The sequence below is a fragment of the Helicoverpa zea genome, chromosome 2 (genome assembly GCF_022581195.2).
Source record: "Helicoverpa zea isolate HzStark_Cry1AcR chromosome 2, ilHelZeax1.1, whole genome shotgun sequence".
NCBI lineage: Eukaryota > Metazoa > Arthropoda > Insecta > Lepidoptera > Noctuidae > Helicoverpa > Helicoverpa zea.
In genome coordinates, this window is record NC_061453.1 from 317,315 (window position 1) to 331,162 (window position 13,848).

General features: G+C 44.3%; 1 protein-coding gene across 1 annotated transcript; it reads right to left on the minus strand.

Annotated features, from left to right (window-relative positions):
* Positions 1-12,089: 12,089 nt before the first annotated feature.
* On the minus strand, positions 12,090-13,722 carry LOC124644312. The gene is made up of 3 exons (XM_047183617.1): positions 12,750-13,722; positions 12,384-12,441; positions 12,090-12,353 (listed from the first exon to the last, which is right to left on the minus strand). Exons 1-3 carry the CDS (start codon positions 13,685-13,687, stop codon positions 12,111-12,113), a joined length of 1,239 nt encoding a protein of 412 aa, XP_047039573.1. The 5' UTR covers positions 13,688-13,722; the 3' UTR covers positions 12,090-12,110.
* Between the last annotated feature and the right edge of the window lie 126 nt (positions 13,723-13,848).

Below are 13,848 nucleotides of genomic sequence, written 5' to 3' on the forward strand. Positions count from 1 at the left end.
GGACAGAAAATACAGCGGATTACAATGTACTCCGCTGTATTTTCAAAGTTCTCGTATCGTATCAGAATGTGGCAAGCGCGATATGAATCCTGCAGCACAGGAGCGGTCACAAAAGTGTTCTTTCCAAATGTCCTTGCGGCAAAAAGAAGACTTAAAGAAGCTGTCCTTACACCGACACACATCCAGATCCTAAGCGGGCATGGAGGATTCTCAGCGTATCTCCACAGATTCCAACTCAAAAACAGTCCCTCGTGCGTCTGTGACCCCAGCTGCGATGAAACAGTCTGGCACCTGCTTTTCGAGTGTCCAAGGTTCTGCCACGACAGAATGGAACTGGAATACACGATCGAAACCGAGTCAGTCCACAGTCCACACGATCATGGGGAAACCGGCTACTAGGAAACCATTAAACTAGCCATAGTCGCAGCTGCGGCCAACAAAACGGACCCTACACTACACTCGCTACGACCACCACACCTACAACCATACACACCACCACCATACAACCACATTTAACGTCAACAACAACACAGACAAGAACCACTCAACCGACAACCACAACACAATCGACAACAACACTAACAACAACCACTCAACCGATAACCACACAAACTACAACCATACACTAAACCAGCTGTTCCCAAATGGGGTTCCGCGGAACCCTAAGGTTCCGTGACAGGCCCTCAGGGGTTCCGTGGAAAATTCAAGATTTCCATATGGTAAATCGTTTCACCTTTGACAATATTAAATTATTATTCATTTTCAATTAAATTGTTTTGAATATTGCATTCCAAAATTCCATTTATACACCATGTAGGTGGGTACTACTCGGGAGTGTAAGTCTCGTACTTTCGCGACAAGTGGCGGGGGAAGGCCACGGCAGCAGATAATTTAATTCCATTTTTTACAAATTGTAAATTAACTTAATACATCCAGGTCTTCGGCAATTGGCAAAAGTAGGAAGCGAGTCGGCCAAAAATCACCGCATTTTTTGGGCTTATTTTATCGCCAGGATTATACGTTTTCATACATTTGACAGGACGTGAAATGACACGGCATACGAGTATTTCCAGTGGCTATTTTTTTACCACGAATCAAAGTGTGACATTATTTCCAATTTTTGCACCTCCGCGAATCCGAAAATTTCGCGCTCGCTTGGCTCGCGACTCCATGTGATGCTTTTATGTTAAATTGCTCAAGCATCCAACACCAACAACATTTCGCGCTATTCCGTCGAGGTTTCCTTTGATGTGTTTTTTTTTATTCCTCTGGTGAACCAGAAGCAAAAAGCAATAGCGCTTTCTTCGCTAGCTGCTTATTCATTTGCATTTGCTTTTTTGGGTGGATATTGTACTTTTTGAGACCTCATTAATTTACAGTGGAAAAAAATAATTTTAAAAAATTCGCGCTCGCTTCGCTCGCGATACCGGCTACCACTGATTGTCTTTCAATGCTAGCGGGTGCTTGAAACTTCTTCTTTTAGTTAAAAAAAATCACGCTCGCTCGCCTCGCACCTTTATAAACCCAATCTATTTTTTTTTGCGTTTACTTTGTCAGTCTTCAAACTGAAAACTATTCACATAATACACAAAGTCAAGGGCGGCTAAATTGTTTTCTGGCCCGTGTGGCAGATAGCCATGCTACGCCTGAGTATAATGAATATGTCTCTAACCATATAACCACTTGGTGCGCTACCACGCGCCACGAGCCTTACCTAAGTGTATTTACGTCTTTAGTTTACTTCTTACTTAAGCTAAGGTTCCGCCGAAAAATGGTGAAACGAAAAGGGTTCCGAAACCAAAAAAATTCGGGAACCGCTGCACTAAACATCTACAGAACAGACACCTACAGAACTGACAACCAGACAAACGACTATCATACAATCAACACACACAGAATTAACAACCACACAAAGGACCTACTAACACCAACTCACAACCAGCGCAAACACAGAAATCACCCACCAGTCAACAGTCAGCTCCAAGTACCATGCCCATCGCACAGCTTCTGGCATTCGGAGGAGACGGAGTGCCAGGCATAAGACTGCGTGGAGTCGCCTTGTTTATGAACAGGGAAGCGGAAAAAATAGGCATAAGCTTCTGCATGGGCTCGAGTCGAGCTGGAGCTCGAATAACCATTGCACCAGGCCTCGCCGCCCCGTTCAACGGTTGCACCACCAAGACAACCAAAAAAGGCAGCAAGTACCATGCACTGCCTCAATTGAAAGTAGCCTCTCACCGATGCCGACTATTCCGATTCAAATGCAAGACGATCGCAATACTCGAGTGGAGAGAGGAGACTCCATTCATTCAGGTGTGCTCACTTCTGCAAAAGATCGCAGAGGCAGAAGAAGAAGAAGCGCCACCCACGGCTCGCACCATAAGCGTCGACGCGATGGCAGTTGAATAGAAAAGGGGTGACGTCGCAGACCGCTTCGGCTGTTTAAAAGCCTCGGAACACCATGAGGTGGTAGTATACGAGGACAGAGGGGAAACCTTGAATTTCCTTTAAGTCCGCGGAAACCCTACAGCGCTGCGGGTTGTTCGAAAGAGATACCGCGGCCCTGGCACATGAAAGGCCTACGACGGAACACGACGGTTGTTAGTCAGTAAGAGTCTGACACTCCCTCGCCGCTGCTAACCCACAGCATTTGATGATTTTTGACGTCGTTAAAAAAAAAAAAACAGCCAGCGTCCAACTGCGCAAAGCAGGTCTGAGAGAGCCAGCCCCGGATCTAGGGGGGGGGGGGGGGGGGCAAGCCGGGGCCCATGCCCCGGGCGGCAAATTCAGGGGGCGGCAAAATCAGGCAGCTGCCTGATTTTAACCATAATAGTTACCTACAGGGCTGTCTTAACCTATGGTGCAGCGTGTGCGAATAACCCGGGCGCCTCGGTCTCAGGGGCGCCGCGGGACGCCCCACCCCACCACCAGGAAATTTCGATGAAATTACACCCGTAGTTTCAAAAAAAGTCGCCTTCGCTTTGTTTAATTGATCATTTTGAATATTTTTCACTTTTGGGTGAATTTCCCGGGACCAAAAATTGCGTGGCATCGATGAAATCGGTACTATATAAAAATCATTGTTATAATATTCTAATATTTTTTTAAAAAAATTTTCATTGCCATGCCTTGTAAAACAATTTCGTTTCATTGCCGTGGCCGCATGTTTCATTACCGTGACTTATGTTTTCATCGCCACGGCATCATTAAGAAAAAAAAACAATTTGTACTATATAGTCAACTACAAAAAGATATTTCCACGTTCACCTCACTAAATGATAAACTTACACACGCCACTTCAGGTTCAGGTTCACTTAGGTTGTTTTACTAGAGGAGTATTTAAGAAAAGAAAGAGAAAGATATGTCAAAACGATGGCTGCAGGAATAGTTTTCATTGCCATGGACGCATGTTTCATTGCCGTGCATGCATGTTTCACCGCCGTGGCATGAAAATTTTAGTCTTGTATATCTCGTTAGTTTTTTAAGCTATCTACTAGATATTAAGTAAGAATACATATCTTATCAAAAACTTTAGTAAACACTATTTTTTCTTGTTCTAAAGTTGAAGTATAAAAAATCCACGGAAATGAAGATTTTATTGGACCTGTTGAAATTCACCCTTTTAACATCCTCTAACTAAGTGAAAAAATTCTCGCTCGCTACGCTCGCGGCTAAATGGCTATTTATGTACCGTTTTTCAGATGGTTTTTTCAAACTCAAACTCAAAATCGTTTATTCAAATTAGGCTGATAAATCAGCACTTTTCGAACGTCAAAAACAAAAGACAGCCCCCAAAAACGCCCGCCCTTCACCACTTCCTATGTGTTTTTGCTGGGAAGAAGAAGTGGCGCAACAAACTCCCCAGCAACACATGTCTGTCTGTAAGGTTTGAAGAACCAGAATGTATACAAAACAAGTCAAAAAGTCATAAAAATATCATTATCACATGATAACTATTATATAAAATTAAAAAAGGAAAAAAAAAAAAACAAACTGAACACAAGTAGGCTAGCACACAGATTTACACCTATAAAGACTAAGTACTCAAGCATTTCTTATAGTCCATTAAGTGTATCTAAAGCCTCCTGTTAATAAAATAAAAATGTATTTTAATATAAGCATAGAATCAGCGTGCCCACCTACATGCGCATAGATGTTTACGTTGTAGCTGTACAACACAAACAAGGTGTACCTGCTAGGACTACAGTATTATTATTTTCTTCAAAAAAAAAAGCTAATAGAAAATCATACTAAAATTGATAAAGTGTCAATAGCCATCAACACGACCTGGTACCGCCAGCAGCACCCGTTCACGAGTATAACGCGAGGATCAGCCATCGCCCCCTTCGCACATTTTTGAGGGAAGGGGACAACCCGACCCCCAACGCTACCGCTGGCCATACCGTCTAAGGGAGCATGACGTGCTTGCTGCTATTCAACAAAAGTAGAACATGTAAGAAATGCTGCAGTCACTAGCAAGCCATAAAGAAACAATGGTAAGCAAAGTTTAACAAAACTTCCCTAAGTAAATAAAAATAAACTCAATTATAATTCAGAATTAATGTCCGAAGTAATGTCAATTAATGTAAACAATAATAATAAGTTAATAATTTAGTTAAAGTGATAACAAGAATGAGCTGCCTCGCGTTCAACTTAGCGACCAACTATTCTTATCATTTAAATAGTCATTAATGCTATAGTAAGCCTTCTTTGAAAGAATTGACTTTACTTGTAATTTAAATGCGTTAAACGGTAATTGTAGTAAAGTTAGAGGTAGTTTATTATAAAAGCGAATACCGAGCCCCAAAAATGATCCATGAACCTTATGAAGTCTGTGAGTGGGTACACACAGTTTGTGCTTGTTTCTAGTGTTAATACTGTGAACATCGCTTTTTTTGGTGTACAAATGAATATTTTGCCTAATGTAAAGTATATTGGCAAAGATAAATTGTGATGCCACAGTAAGAATGCCTATTTCTTTAAAGAGCTCTCTTAGCGAGTGTCTACTACCTAACCGGTATATCGCACGAACAGCTCGTTTTTGTAATACAAATATGTTTTGAATATCAGCAGCTTTGCCCCACAGAAGAATACCGTAGGACATAACGCTGTGAAAGTAGCTAAAATAGACTACTCGAGCTGTTTCTACGTCAGTGAATTGTCTCACTTTTCTGACGACGTACGCAGCTGAGCTAAGCCTTCCCGCGAGGCCAGCTATATGCGAGCCCCACTGAAGTCTGCTATCGACTGATATACCAAGAAATACTGTGGATTTGACAGTTTCTAGAACCTCGTTACTTAATATAATATTCGGGCCTAGGTTTTTCACGTTCGGTAGAGTAAATTTAAGGCATTTTGTTTTCTTCGCATTTAAGACCAAGTTATTAGTACTAAACCAGTGTGTAACCAACGAAAGTGCACTGTTTACGTCGTTAAAGTGATCCCTATTTCTGTCGACTTTAAAAATAAGTGAAGTGTTATTTTTATTGACGCACCGAATCAACGAACGCAAATGGCACTCGCTCTAATCACGGTTTCTTTTTATTTGTACATAATTCCTTGTTTCATTTTGTGAGTCTTCAAACAAATAACTTAAAAAAGTTCGCGCTCGCTACGCACGCGGCTACTTGTTCCTTGACAATGTAGGTACTTTTGTGTCGTAAACTCAAAAAATTTGGCGCTCGCTTCGCTCGCGCAATATTACATAACCATTACCGGTTTACCTTGTTGACTCCATAAATCAAATCCACGCTGTATTACCTTTTATAAGTCAAATGTAGCAAAAAGATATTTATGGAGTCCTCAAAAACAAAAAAGTTTGCGCTTCCGATTGCTTGTTACTTTATTATAGCGCTTTTTAAAACTTATTAACTTTTTGTGTACCTACATTAATCTGTCTCGACTTTCATAAATTAATCTGGCCTACTGTTTGAGCCTACAATGATTTGGACATTTTTTTTAAGTCCTTTACCTACCAAAAAAGTGACTTTCTTTGGTGAAAATAAACATAATTAGGTAGGCAGGCGGGGCGGCATTTTTCAGTATTTGCCCCGCCTAAAAAAAATTGAAGATCCGGGGCTGGAGAGAGCCCAGCAAAAACCGCAAAGGAGCAAAGGAATACCACCAGCAAAGAGGAGCACGCTCGTGCGCGGAATCGCCTTAAAGCTATCGGTTCTTTCCTGAGCACCATTCTCATCGGTCAGTCGCAAATCACCAACAGCGAAACAGGAATCAGCAGTGGAGCGGTTTTTCCGAAAAAAGCCCAAAGAGCCCGAGTCGCCGAAGCCTAAGCCTACAAGAGCGGACAAGGGGCAGGTCGCCCACCGACTCTCGCGATGTGTTTGGCATCACGGACCATGTCAAAAACGCTTTCCTGGAATACGTTGCACTTGTAAGGGCCACAAAGGAGGTAAACCTTAGAAATTGCAACAAGATCATGCTGACCTTCCGTCGAGAAAATGAGGGTCTGCTCCGGGTATTACTGAAGGACGCAGAGGCGGCGGTAGACGACAACGCCAACTCCCAAGTCATTGCAGGGGAAATGACGGGGTCGTACATGGCCGCCTACAGCGCAAAGAGCGGTTTCGTGGCCCTGGACGAAGAGGCAACGGAGCGAACCGGCAAAATAAAATTCCTGACGCCACACGATGACCCGATAGTGGTTACCGCCAAATGTACCAAAATCATGCTGGAGGATAGTATCCTTGAAATGGCACAGACCGTTTCTGGGACCTCAGACACCTCAGCATCGATGGAAGCTTGGGCGGTACCCAATATCAGATGGGTAAATGGGGTGCCGGGGTGCGGCAAAACTACCTGGGTAGTGAAACACTTCGACGAGAGGAGGGATGTCGTAGCCACCACGACAACTGAAGCGGCCAAAGATCTAAGAGGAAAGCTTGCGCACCAATTGGGCGACAGAGCGAAGACAAAGGTGCGCACTATGGCCTCAATTTTAGCCATCGGGTTCAATCCAAATGAGAAATGTCACCGTTTGACGGTAGACGAAGCTCTCATGAACCACTTTGGGGCCATAGTCATGGCAGTAAAGTTGTCTGGTGCAAGCGAGGTGGTCCTCATCGGAGACGTGAATCAGCTACCATATTTGGACAGGGAAAATCTTTTCCCATTAAAGTATACCCGTCCATATCTGGTGGCTGGCATCACACAGGAGCTGCTCTGCACCCACCGTAACCCAGTGGATGTGGCCTTCGCACTCAGCGTCGTCCACTCCAAAACGTCGCTGTCTCATGTTCATTCCCTGAGCTTGAAGGGTTTAACAGGAGCGCAAGTATCGATCACTGCCCAAAACACCCTATTCCTGGCTCATACGCAAGAAAAGAAATCTTTTTTTATTAGCCAGGGATACGGGTCCGGTGAAGGGTCGCGTACCTTAACCATTTACGAGGCTCAGGGACTGACATACGACAACGTCGTCATCATAAACACTAAGTACAGGAAGCTCCAAATTCATGACCGCGTCTCTCACGCGGTAGTCCCTAGTCGCTAGCGGGAAATGAGACCAATCCCCAATCCGTTCCTGTCCCATAATCTTGTGAAACTAAGTCCATGCGTATAGTGTTAAGTATTGTGTAATAATAATATATACATAAATACGTGGTGGACTCACATAGTCTTAAGACTAGAAGTCAGTAGACATAAGTTTTTGTGAGGCCAAGACGGCGAAAATTATAATTAAGTAAAAAATGTAAATAAAAGCGCGGACCCTTGGGGGTCCGCGCTTTTATTTACATTTTTTACTGCGGTAAGGTTTTATTAATAAAAAAATAAAAAACTTTAGCGCATTTACAATCGTGAAAAAAACTGTTATTTTCATTTTTCAATTAACCCATGTATTTATACACAAAACAATCATAAGCACTAAATAAAAAACTAAACAATACTAATAAAACTCAACAACAGTAACAACGAAAACTTTTGTAACCGACTGCGCTCAAGACAATATTATAGACGAGTAAGAAACAGTTATGAAAAATTGTAAATGATTCCAAGCTTTCAAGGTCAAAATCTATTCCCCTTCTCCTATGTAGTTTAAAATAATTTGATTTAAAACCCTTTGAAAACCCCGAAAAACCCTTTCAAAGGGTTATCTACTTCAATTGGATATCATACATGAGCCGGTAACATCTTGTACTATATAGTTAACTTATTGAAAGGGTTACCCTAACGTTAGGGTTTTGAAAAGGTTAACACTACCAAGAGATAACACTTTTATTGACTGCAGCCATATAACCTGTAACACTTTCGAAAGAATTAACTTATATTCGGGGTTGTACGGTCCCTGGTTTGTACACGCTAATCTTCCGAACTACTGAACGGATTTCAATGATTTTTTCTTTGTTGTATCAGTATTAAGCCTGGTCAACATATAGGCTATAATTTATCTTCGAAACTTGAAGACCTGATGCAGAACTCCAACAGACCAACAAAACTATAAGAGATACAAAAATGGTGCCATGGCAAAAATTGTTTCATGTGATGAGTATTTTCAGCTGAGATAATAAATTTTAAGATCTGGAACACCTGATGTGGAACCCCAAGAGCCCAGCTTCTCTGTACCATATACAGGTATGACGTTTTATACAAATTGAAGATCTAAATCACCTGATGTGGAACTCCAGGGGCCCAGCCAGACTATAGCATATAGAGGTATGACGTTTTAGCAAAAGTTGCTCAATCTGATAAGCACTCTCTGTTGACTTAACACCTGATATGGAACTCCAGGAGCCCAGCTAGACAGCATATGAAGATATGACGTTTTAGCAAAAGTGGTTCAATCTGATAAGCATTCTCTATTGACGTATAAACATCGAAGATCTGGAACACCTGATGTGGAACTTCAAGAGCAATACTACACTTGAAATGTATAGAAATAAATGTTATGAAATAGGTATGGTGAATCAAAAAAAAGTAATTAGTCCGTCTTTTAGATAACCTTAAAATAATGGACACGTATTTTTTCTTTTCTCCTTCTCACAAACAAATAATAACGTAGATATAACACGCTCGAATTTTGTGTTAAGTCACTGCTTAGTACAAATTTTACATACCTAGACGTGGCGTCACGAGCCCCCACTCTCCGACTTTGTTGCGTTATATCTCATTATTATTTTGTATGTCTCTTCCAGACCTCGGGACTACAGAGTTCCGAATTTTTGGGAGGCAAACGTGGGGCCGAAGCCAACACGCTGAAGCCCTTTTGAGACAACTTTAATGAAATGGTGACACAAAACCGACAATTATCCCTTTATACATTATAGAAATGAACTCAAGGACAATCCCCGGTGGACGTCGTTAAAAAAAGACAATCCCCGGTTCTGTGCTAAACTATTGCTAACTATGGAGGAAAACTAATTGGGCTATTATGATGGGATGTTAGTGGATGACAATGTATTAGCTACATGTAAAAATGGCAGGTGGAGACTCGCCACCTCACTTACTGGGCCCCGGGAACCAGTCACTGAATAGCAACAAGAGGGCAACAGGGACATGAGCGGCTGAAGGGTGAGGATACCTCGGCGGACTTTAAACGTAGATTACGCGCTCCCTGTGCTTCCCATGAGGCACCTACCCTCCGAGCAGGGCTACTAATCCTGCTCCACTCTGGACGGCCAAGCCAAGCCAGAGGCGTGAGACCTACCCACGTCATGGTTCACTCCGACCGGCCGGAGATGGGGGGACAGTATACTCTCCCTGGAGAACTCAGTATATATAGCCCCGCGGGGTCGCTACTCCCCGTCATCAGCCTCAGATGTCCTGCGATGCCTATATCTCATTATTATTGTCGTTATTATCTCAAGAGCCTTTGTCCCAATTATGTTAGGGTCGACTTCCAGTCACGATGCAACTGAGTACCAGTGTTTTACAAGGAGCGACTGCCTATCTGACCTCCATAACCCGATTACCCGCTCAACCCAACACCCCTTGGTAAGACTCACTACCCATAACGACTGCCAAGAATGTTCAATGATAGCCGGAACCTACAGTTTAACATCCCCTCCAAATAACGGTCATTGGTATCCAAAATATACGTAGAAAGTACATACGAACTTAGAAAAGTTGCATTGGCAGGCACTTGCCAGACCTGGAATCAAAGACGCACGCTCATACTTGAGAGATTGGTTCTCTACCCACTAAACCACCACGACTTCCACTAAGTCACCACGACTTTGTCATCTATTTAATGTTTTTTTAGGTAATAATACGTGTAGGTAATATTTTTGCCCCACACAACTTAAATGCGGACTAATTAGAATCACTACTTTTATCCCTATGGTCACGTCTATTGCGGTTCAGTTCTCAGCGTTTTGTTTAGTCTGCTGTCCTTTTGCCGTTAAAGTACAAAAATTTAATATATGGAACGTTTCTAATGGTTATGCGTATTCCGATGTTTTCAAGTCAACGGGCCCTTAAAATTCAATATCAGACTATTCAGATCTTTGATTTTGCTGACCCCGTAGTCGCTGGCATAAGGGACAGGATCCGCGTACGAAGTCGCGGGCAGAAGCTAATAAATAAATATTCCTACATGGAACACCGTGTAGGAATATTTATTATTCTAAAACGAATTATTGTATTATTATTCTATTCGTAACAACGAAGTAGTTCTAAGGCAGTGGTTCTTAACCGGTGGTCCGCGGACCACTGGTGGTCCCCGGAGGCAATCCAAGTGGTCCGCGAAACTTAGCTTCGCGACGTTGCTATACGTTGTCTAACTTAATTTTTATCGACTTATAATTGCGAGCGGGTGTATCTTAAGCTTTCACAAAGCAGCCTGTAGTCTGGAAATTGGTGATTGATTCACCCGTGCATCGGAGAGCACGTAAATGTCGGTCCTGCGCCTGATCTCTTTCCGGTCGTGTCGGATAGCCGTCCCATCGGGTTAAGAGAGTGAAGGAATAGGGAGTGCACCTGTGTCTGCGCAAATGCTCGTGCACTACAATATGTCCTGCACAGCTGGCTGATCTCCTTAAGTGAGAACAGCCGCCGTGGCCGAAAATCGGCCGTGGACACCATTATTATTATATCGGGTGTGTCGTACCTAGTCCCCCCATTCATGAAAATGTATGTTTGGGCTACATTTTACGTCATTTTGGTTTTGAGTCTTAAAAAATTATTAAAATTTCGCGCTCGCTTCGCTCGCGTATTCAAGAACTGTATGCCCTTATTTTTGCATTTGTCAGCAAACAAAACGTTAAGTACGTTTGGGCTAAATTTTATGTCATTTTTGTTTTAAGTCCGATAAAAATTTAGCGCTCGCTTCGCTCGCGTCTTCAGAGACTGTATGCCCTTATTTTTGCATTTGTCAACAAACAAAAAGTTAAGTACGTTTGGGCTACATTTCACGTAATATTTGGTTTAAGTCCGATTAAAATTTCGCGCTCGCTTCGCTCGCGCATTTGGAAACTACATAGGCCAGTTTTTCCTTATTTGCATTTGCTTACCTACACAACAGCCGCCATGCGTTTAGCTTTGAGTAGAACTGACCCAAAAATTCTAATATTTTTTTTGATAAATAATAAAGAAATGAGTGCTAATTTAGGTAAACCGATGAGGTGGTCCCCGGCAAGACAAACTTTAGTTAAAGTGGTCCCTCATGTCAAAAAGGTTAAGAACTGTTCTAATGAGATAGAAACCCCAGCGAACGGTCGTCACTCATTGAAAAGACCAAGAAAATTTTTGATTTCCATTTCACGACTTTTAAAATCTCCCAAACCTACTCAGATCTCAATCGCATTGTTCTCAGGCACTGGCTTTGATGATGAACACTGAACAAAAAAATTATGTAATTTATATACCTATCATATTATATGTTGCTGGGGAGTTTGTTACACCACTTCCTCTTCCCAGCAAAAACACATAAGAAGTGGTGAAGGGCGGGCGTTTTGGGGGCTGTCTTTTGTAGACCTTAAAGTGCCGATTTTCAACCTTAGGTGTTTTTTTTTTTAAACTAGTTTTTAGCCGCTTGTGGCCGCCTACACCTAGCTTTAGCTAGCTAGAACTAGATGTAGCCGTGTTACGGGCTTTAGATGTACATATTCACCAATTAGATGCAAATAAAACTCTAGTTGCAGTAAAAAATAAATATTTTAATCGATAGTAACTGCGTCGATCCAGTCGCGCAGCGTGGCCATGTTGACGTAGAGCTGCGGCTCGCAGGTGACGCCGCAGCCGCCGGCGTCGCTCATGACGCCGAACAGCTTGCCGGCGCGCAGCAGCGGCGTGCCCGCGCAGTAGCCGCAGCCCGCGCCGCGCGCCCAGCGCAGCCCCGCGCACAGCGCCGCCGCCCCGCACGCGCCGTGCCGCGCCGCGCCCGCGCCCGCCAGGTGCCGCGCGCCCGCCGCGCCGCACGCGCCGCCCGCCAGCGCGAACACCGCCGCCTGCCGCAGCCGCCGCGCCGCCCTGTCGCCCGCGCTGCTCCTGCGTCCACCTTGTTATGTTTTATCTGCACCGATGCTACCACCTTTGGGCGCTTATACAAAACTGTGTGAGAGATCAGGCGCAGGGCCGACATTGACGTGCTCTCCGGTGCACGGGTGAACCGACCACCATCTTTCGGGTTGCTTTGTAAAAGTTTCTTAAACCAGAAAGAGATTCAGCACGACCGAGCTATGCGACAGCTAGACCAACGAGGCAGAACACACCCAAGGGATTAACATGCTCCTCGCCAAGATAGATGATTAACGCCGCAGCTTATGTATTAGTGATGTCCTCATGGTATAGATTACCTAAACCCTCCGTAGCCGAGAATGTGGAAGCGCTCGCCAATAGCGACGAGGAAGTAGTCGGGCAGCGCGGGCAGGCGTGGCGCGGCGCCAGCACGCAGCGCGCGGTGCGCCCGCAGCGCCGCCAGGTCGTGCTCGCGCGACCGCCCGGCCGCGCGGAACTGCGGGTGCACGCGCACGTCCGCCACGCCGCGCGGTCGCGAAGCCGCCGCCTCGCCGAACTGCTCGATGATGACGAACGAGTCCAGCGAGTCCACTTCTTCGATCGACTCTATGCAGCTGGCCGCCGTCAATGTCCAAAATTGTGTTACTTTAGTCAAAATACAGCCGAAGGTCACGTCCCCAAGAGGCTTTAACTTGACCAGAGCCACGACTTGACTTTTGTAGGTGTCGTCGGCCGGCTCGCCATCTACAGGTTCTACAAATTGGTCATCGTCATAGTCGTGAGGAGGTTTCAGAGTACTGTTGAATATGTCTAATGTCTCTGCCGCGATGTCCTCATCCTCCACGTACCTTGTGGAAGGTGTATCAGTTTGGCGACGCGAGCTACGAGGCTCGTTCGTGAGATAGTAATGCGTGGCAGGAGAAGTCTGTCGTGAAGCCTCCCACGTGCACTCCACGTCTGGCGGCAGAGTGCTGGTGCTGCCGGTGCTGCTGCTGGACTCTGCGCCAGTGGACGCGCCAGTGGACGCGCCGGTGATGGGTGGGTACGAAGCGGTGGTGACTACGACGATGGTGCTCGTCGTTGCATCAGTTATTTTCGGATGTTCTTCAGTAATACCTTCCGGATATGTGGGACAGGCCACAAAGTGAAGTATCAAAAATATGAAAAAGCTAAAAAATACCACAAGGAAAATAGCCTCTAGGAGAGAGAGGAGTCCTTCAGCCCGCGTGAATGAGTTGCACCAGCCCTTCAGCTCCTTACAGCACACATAACACATTGTTTGTCGCGGCTGCTCATGTTGTACACTTGTGACCGACAGCTGACATTCATGACCATTTAGATAACGACATACGTTTTTCAATGTCCAAGTGCACAATTAATTGTGTTTTAATGAAGTTCGCGTACAAGTACATCACACGTACAAATATTCATAATGGC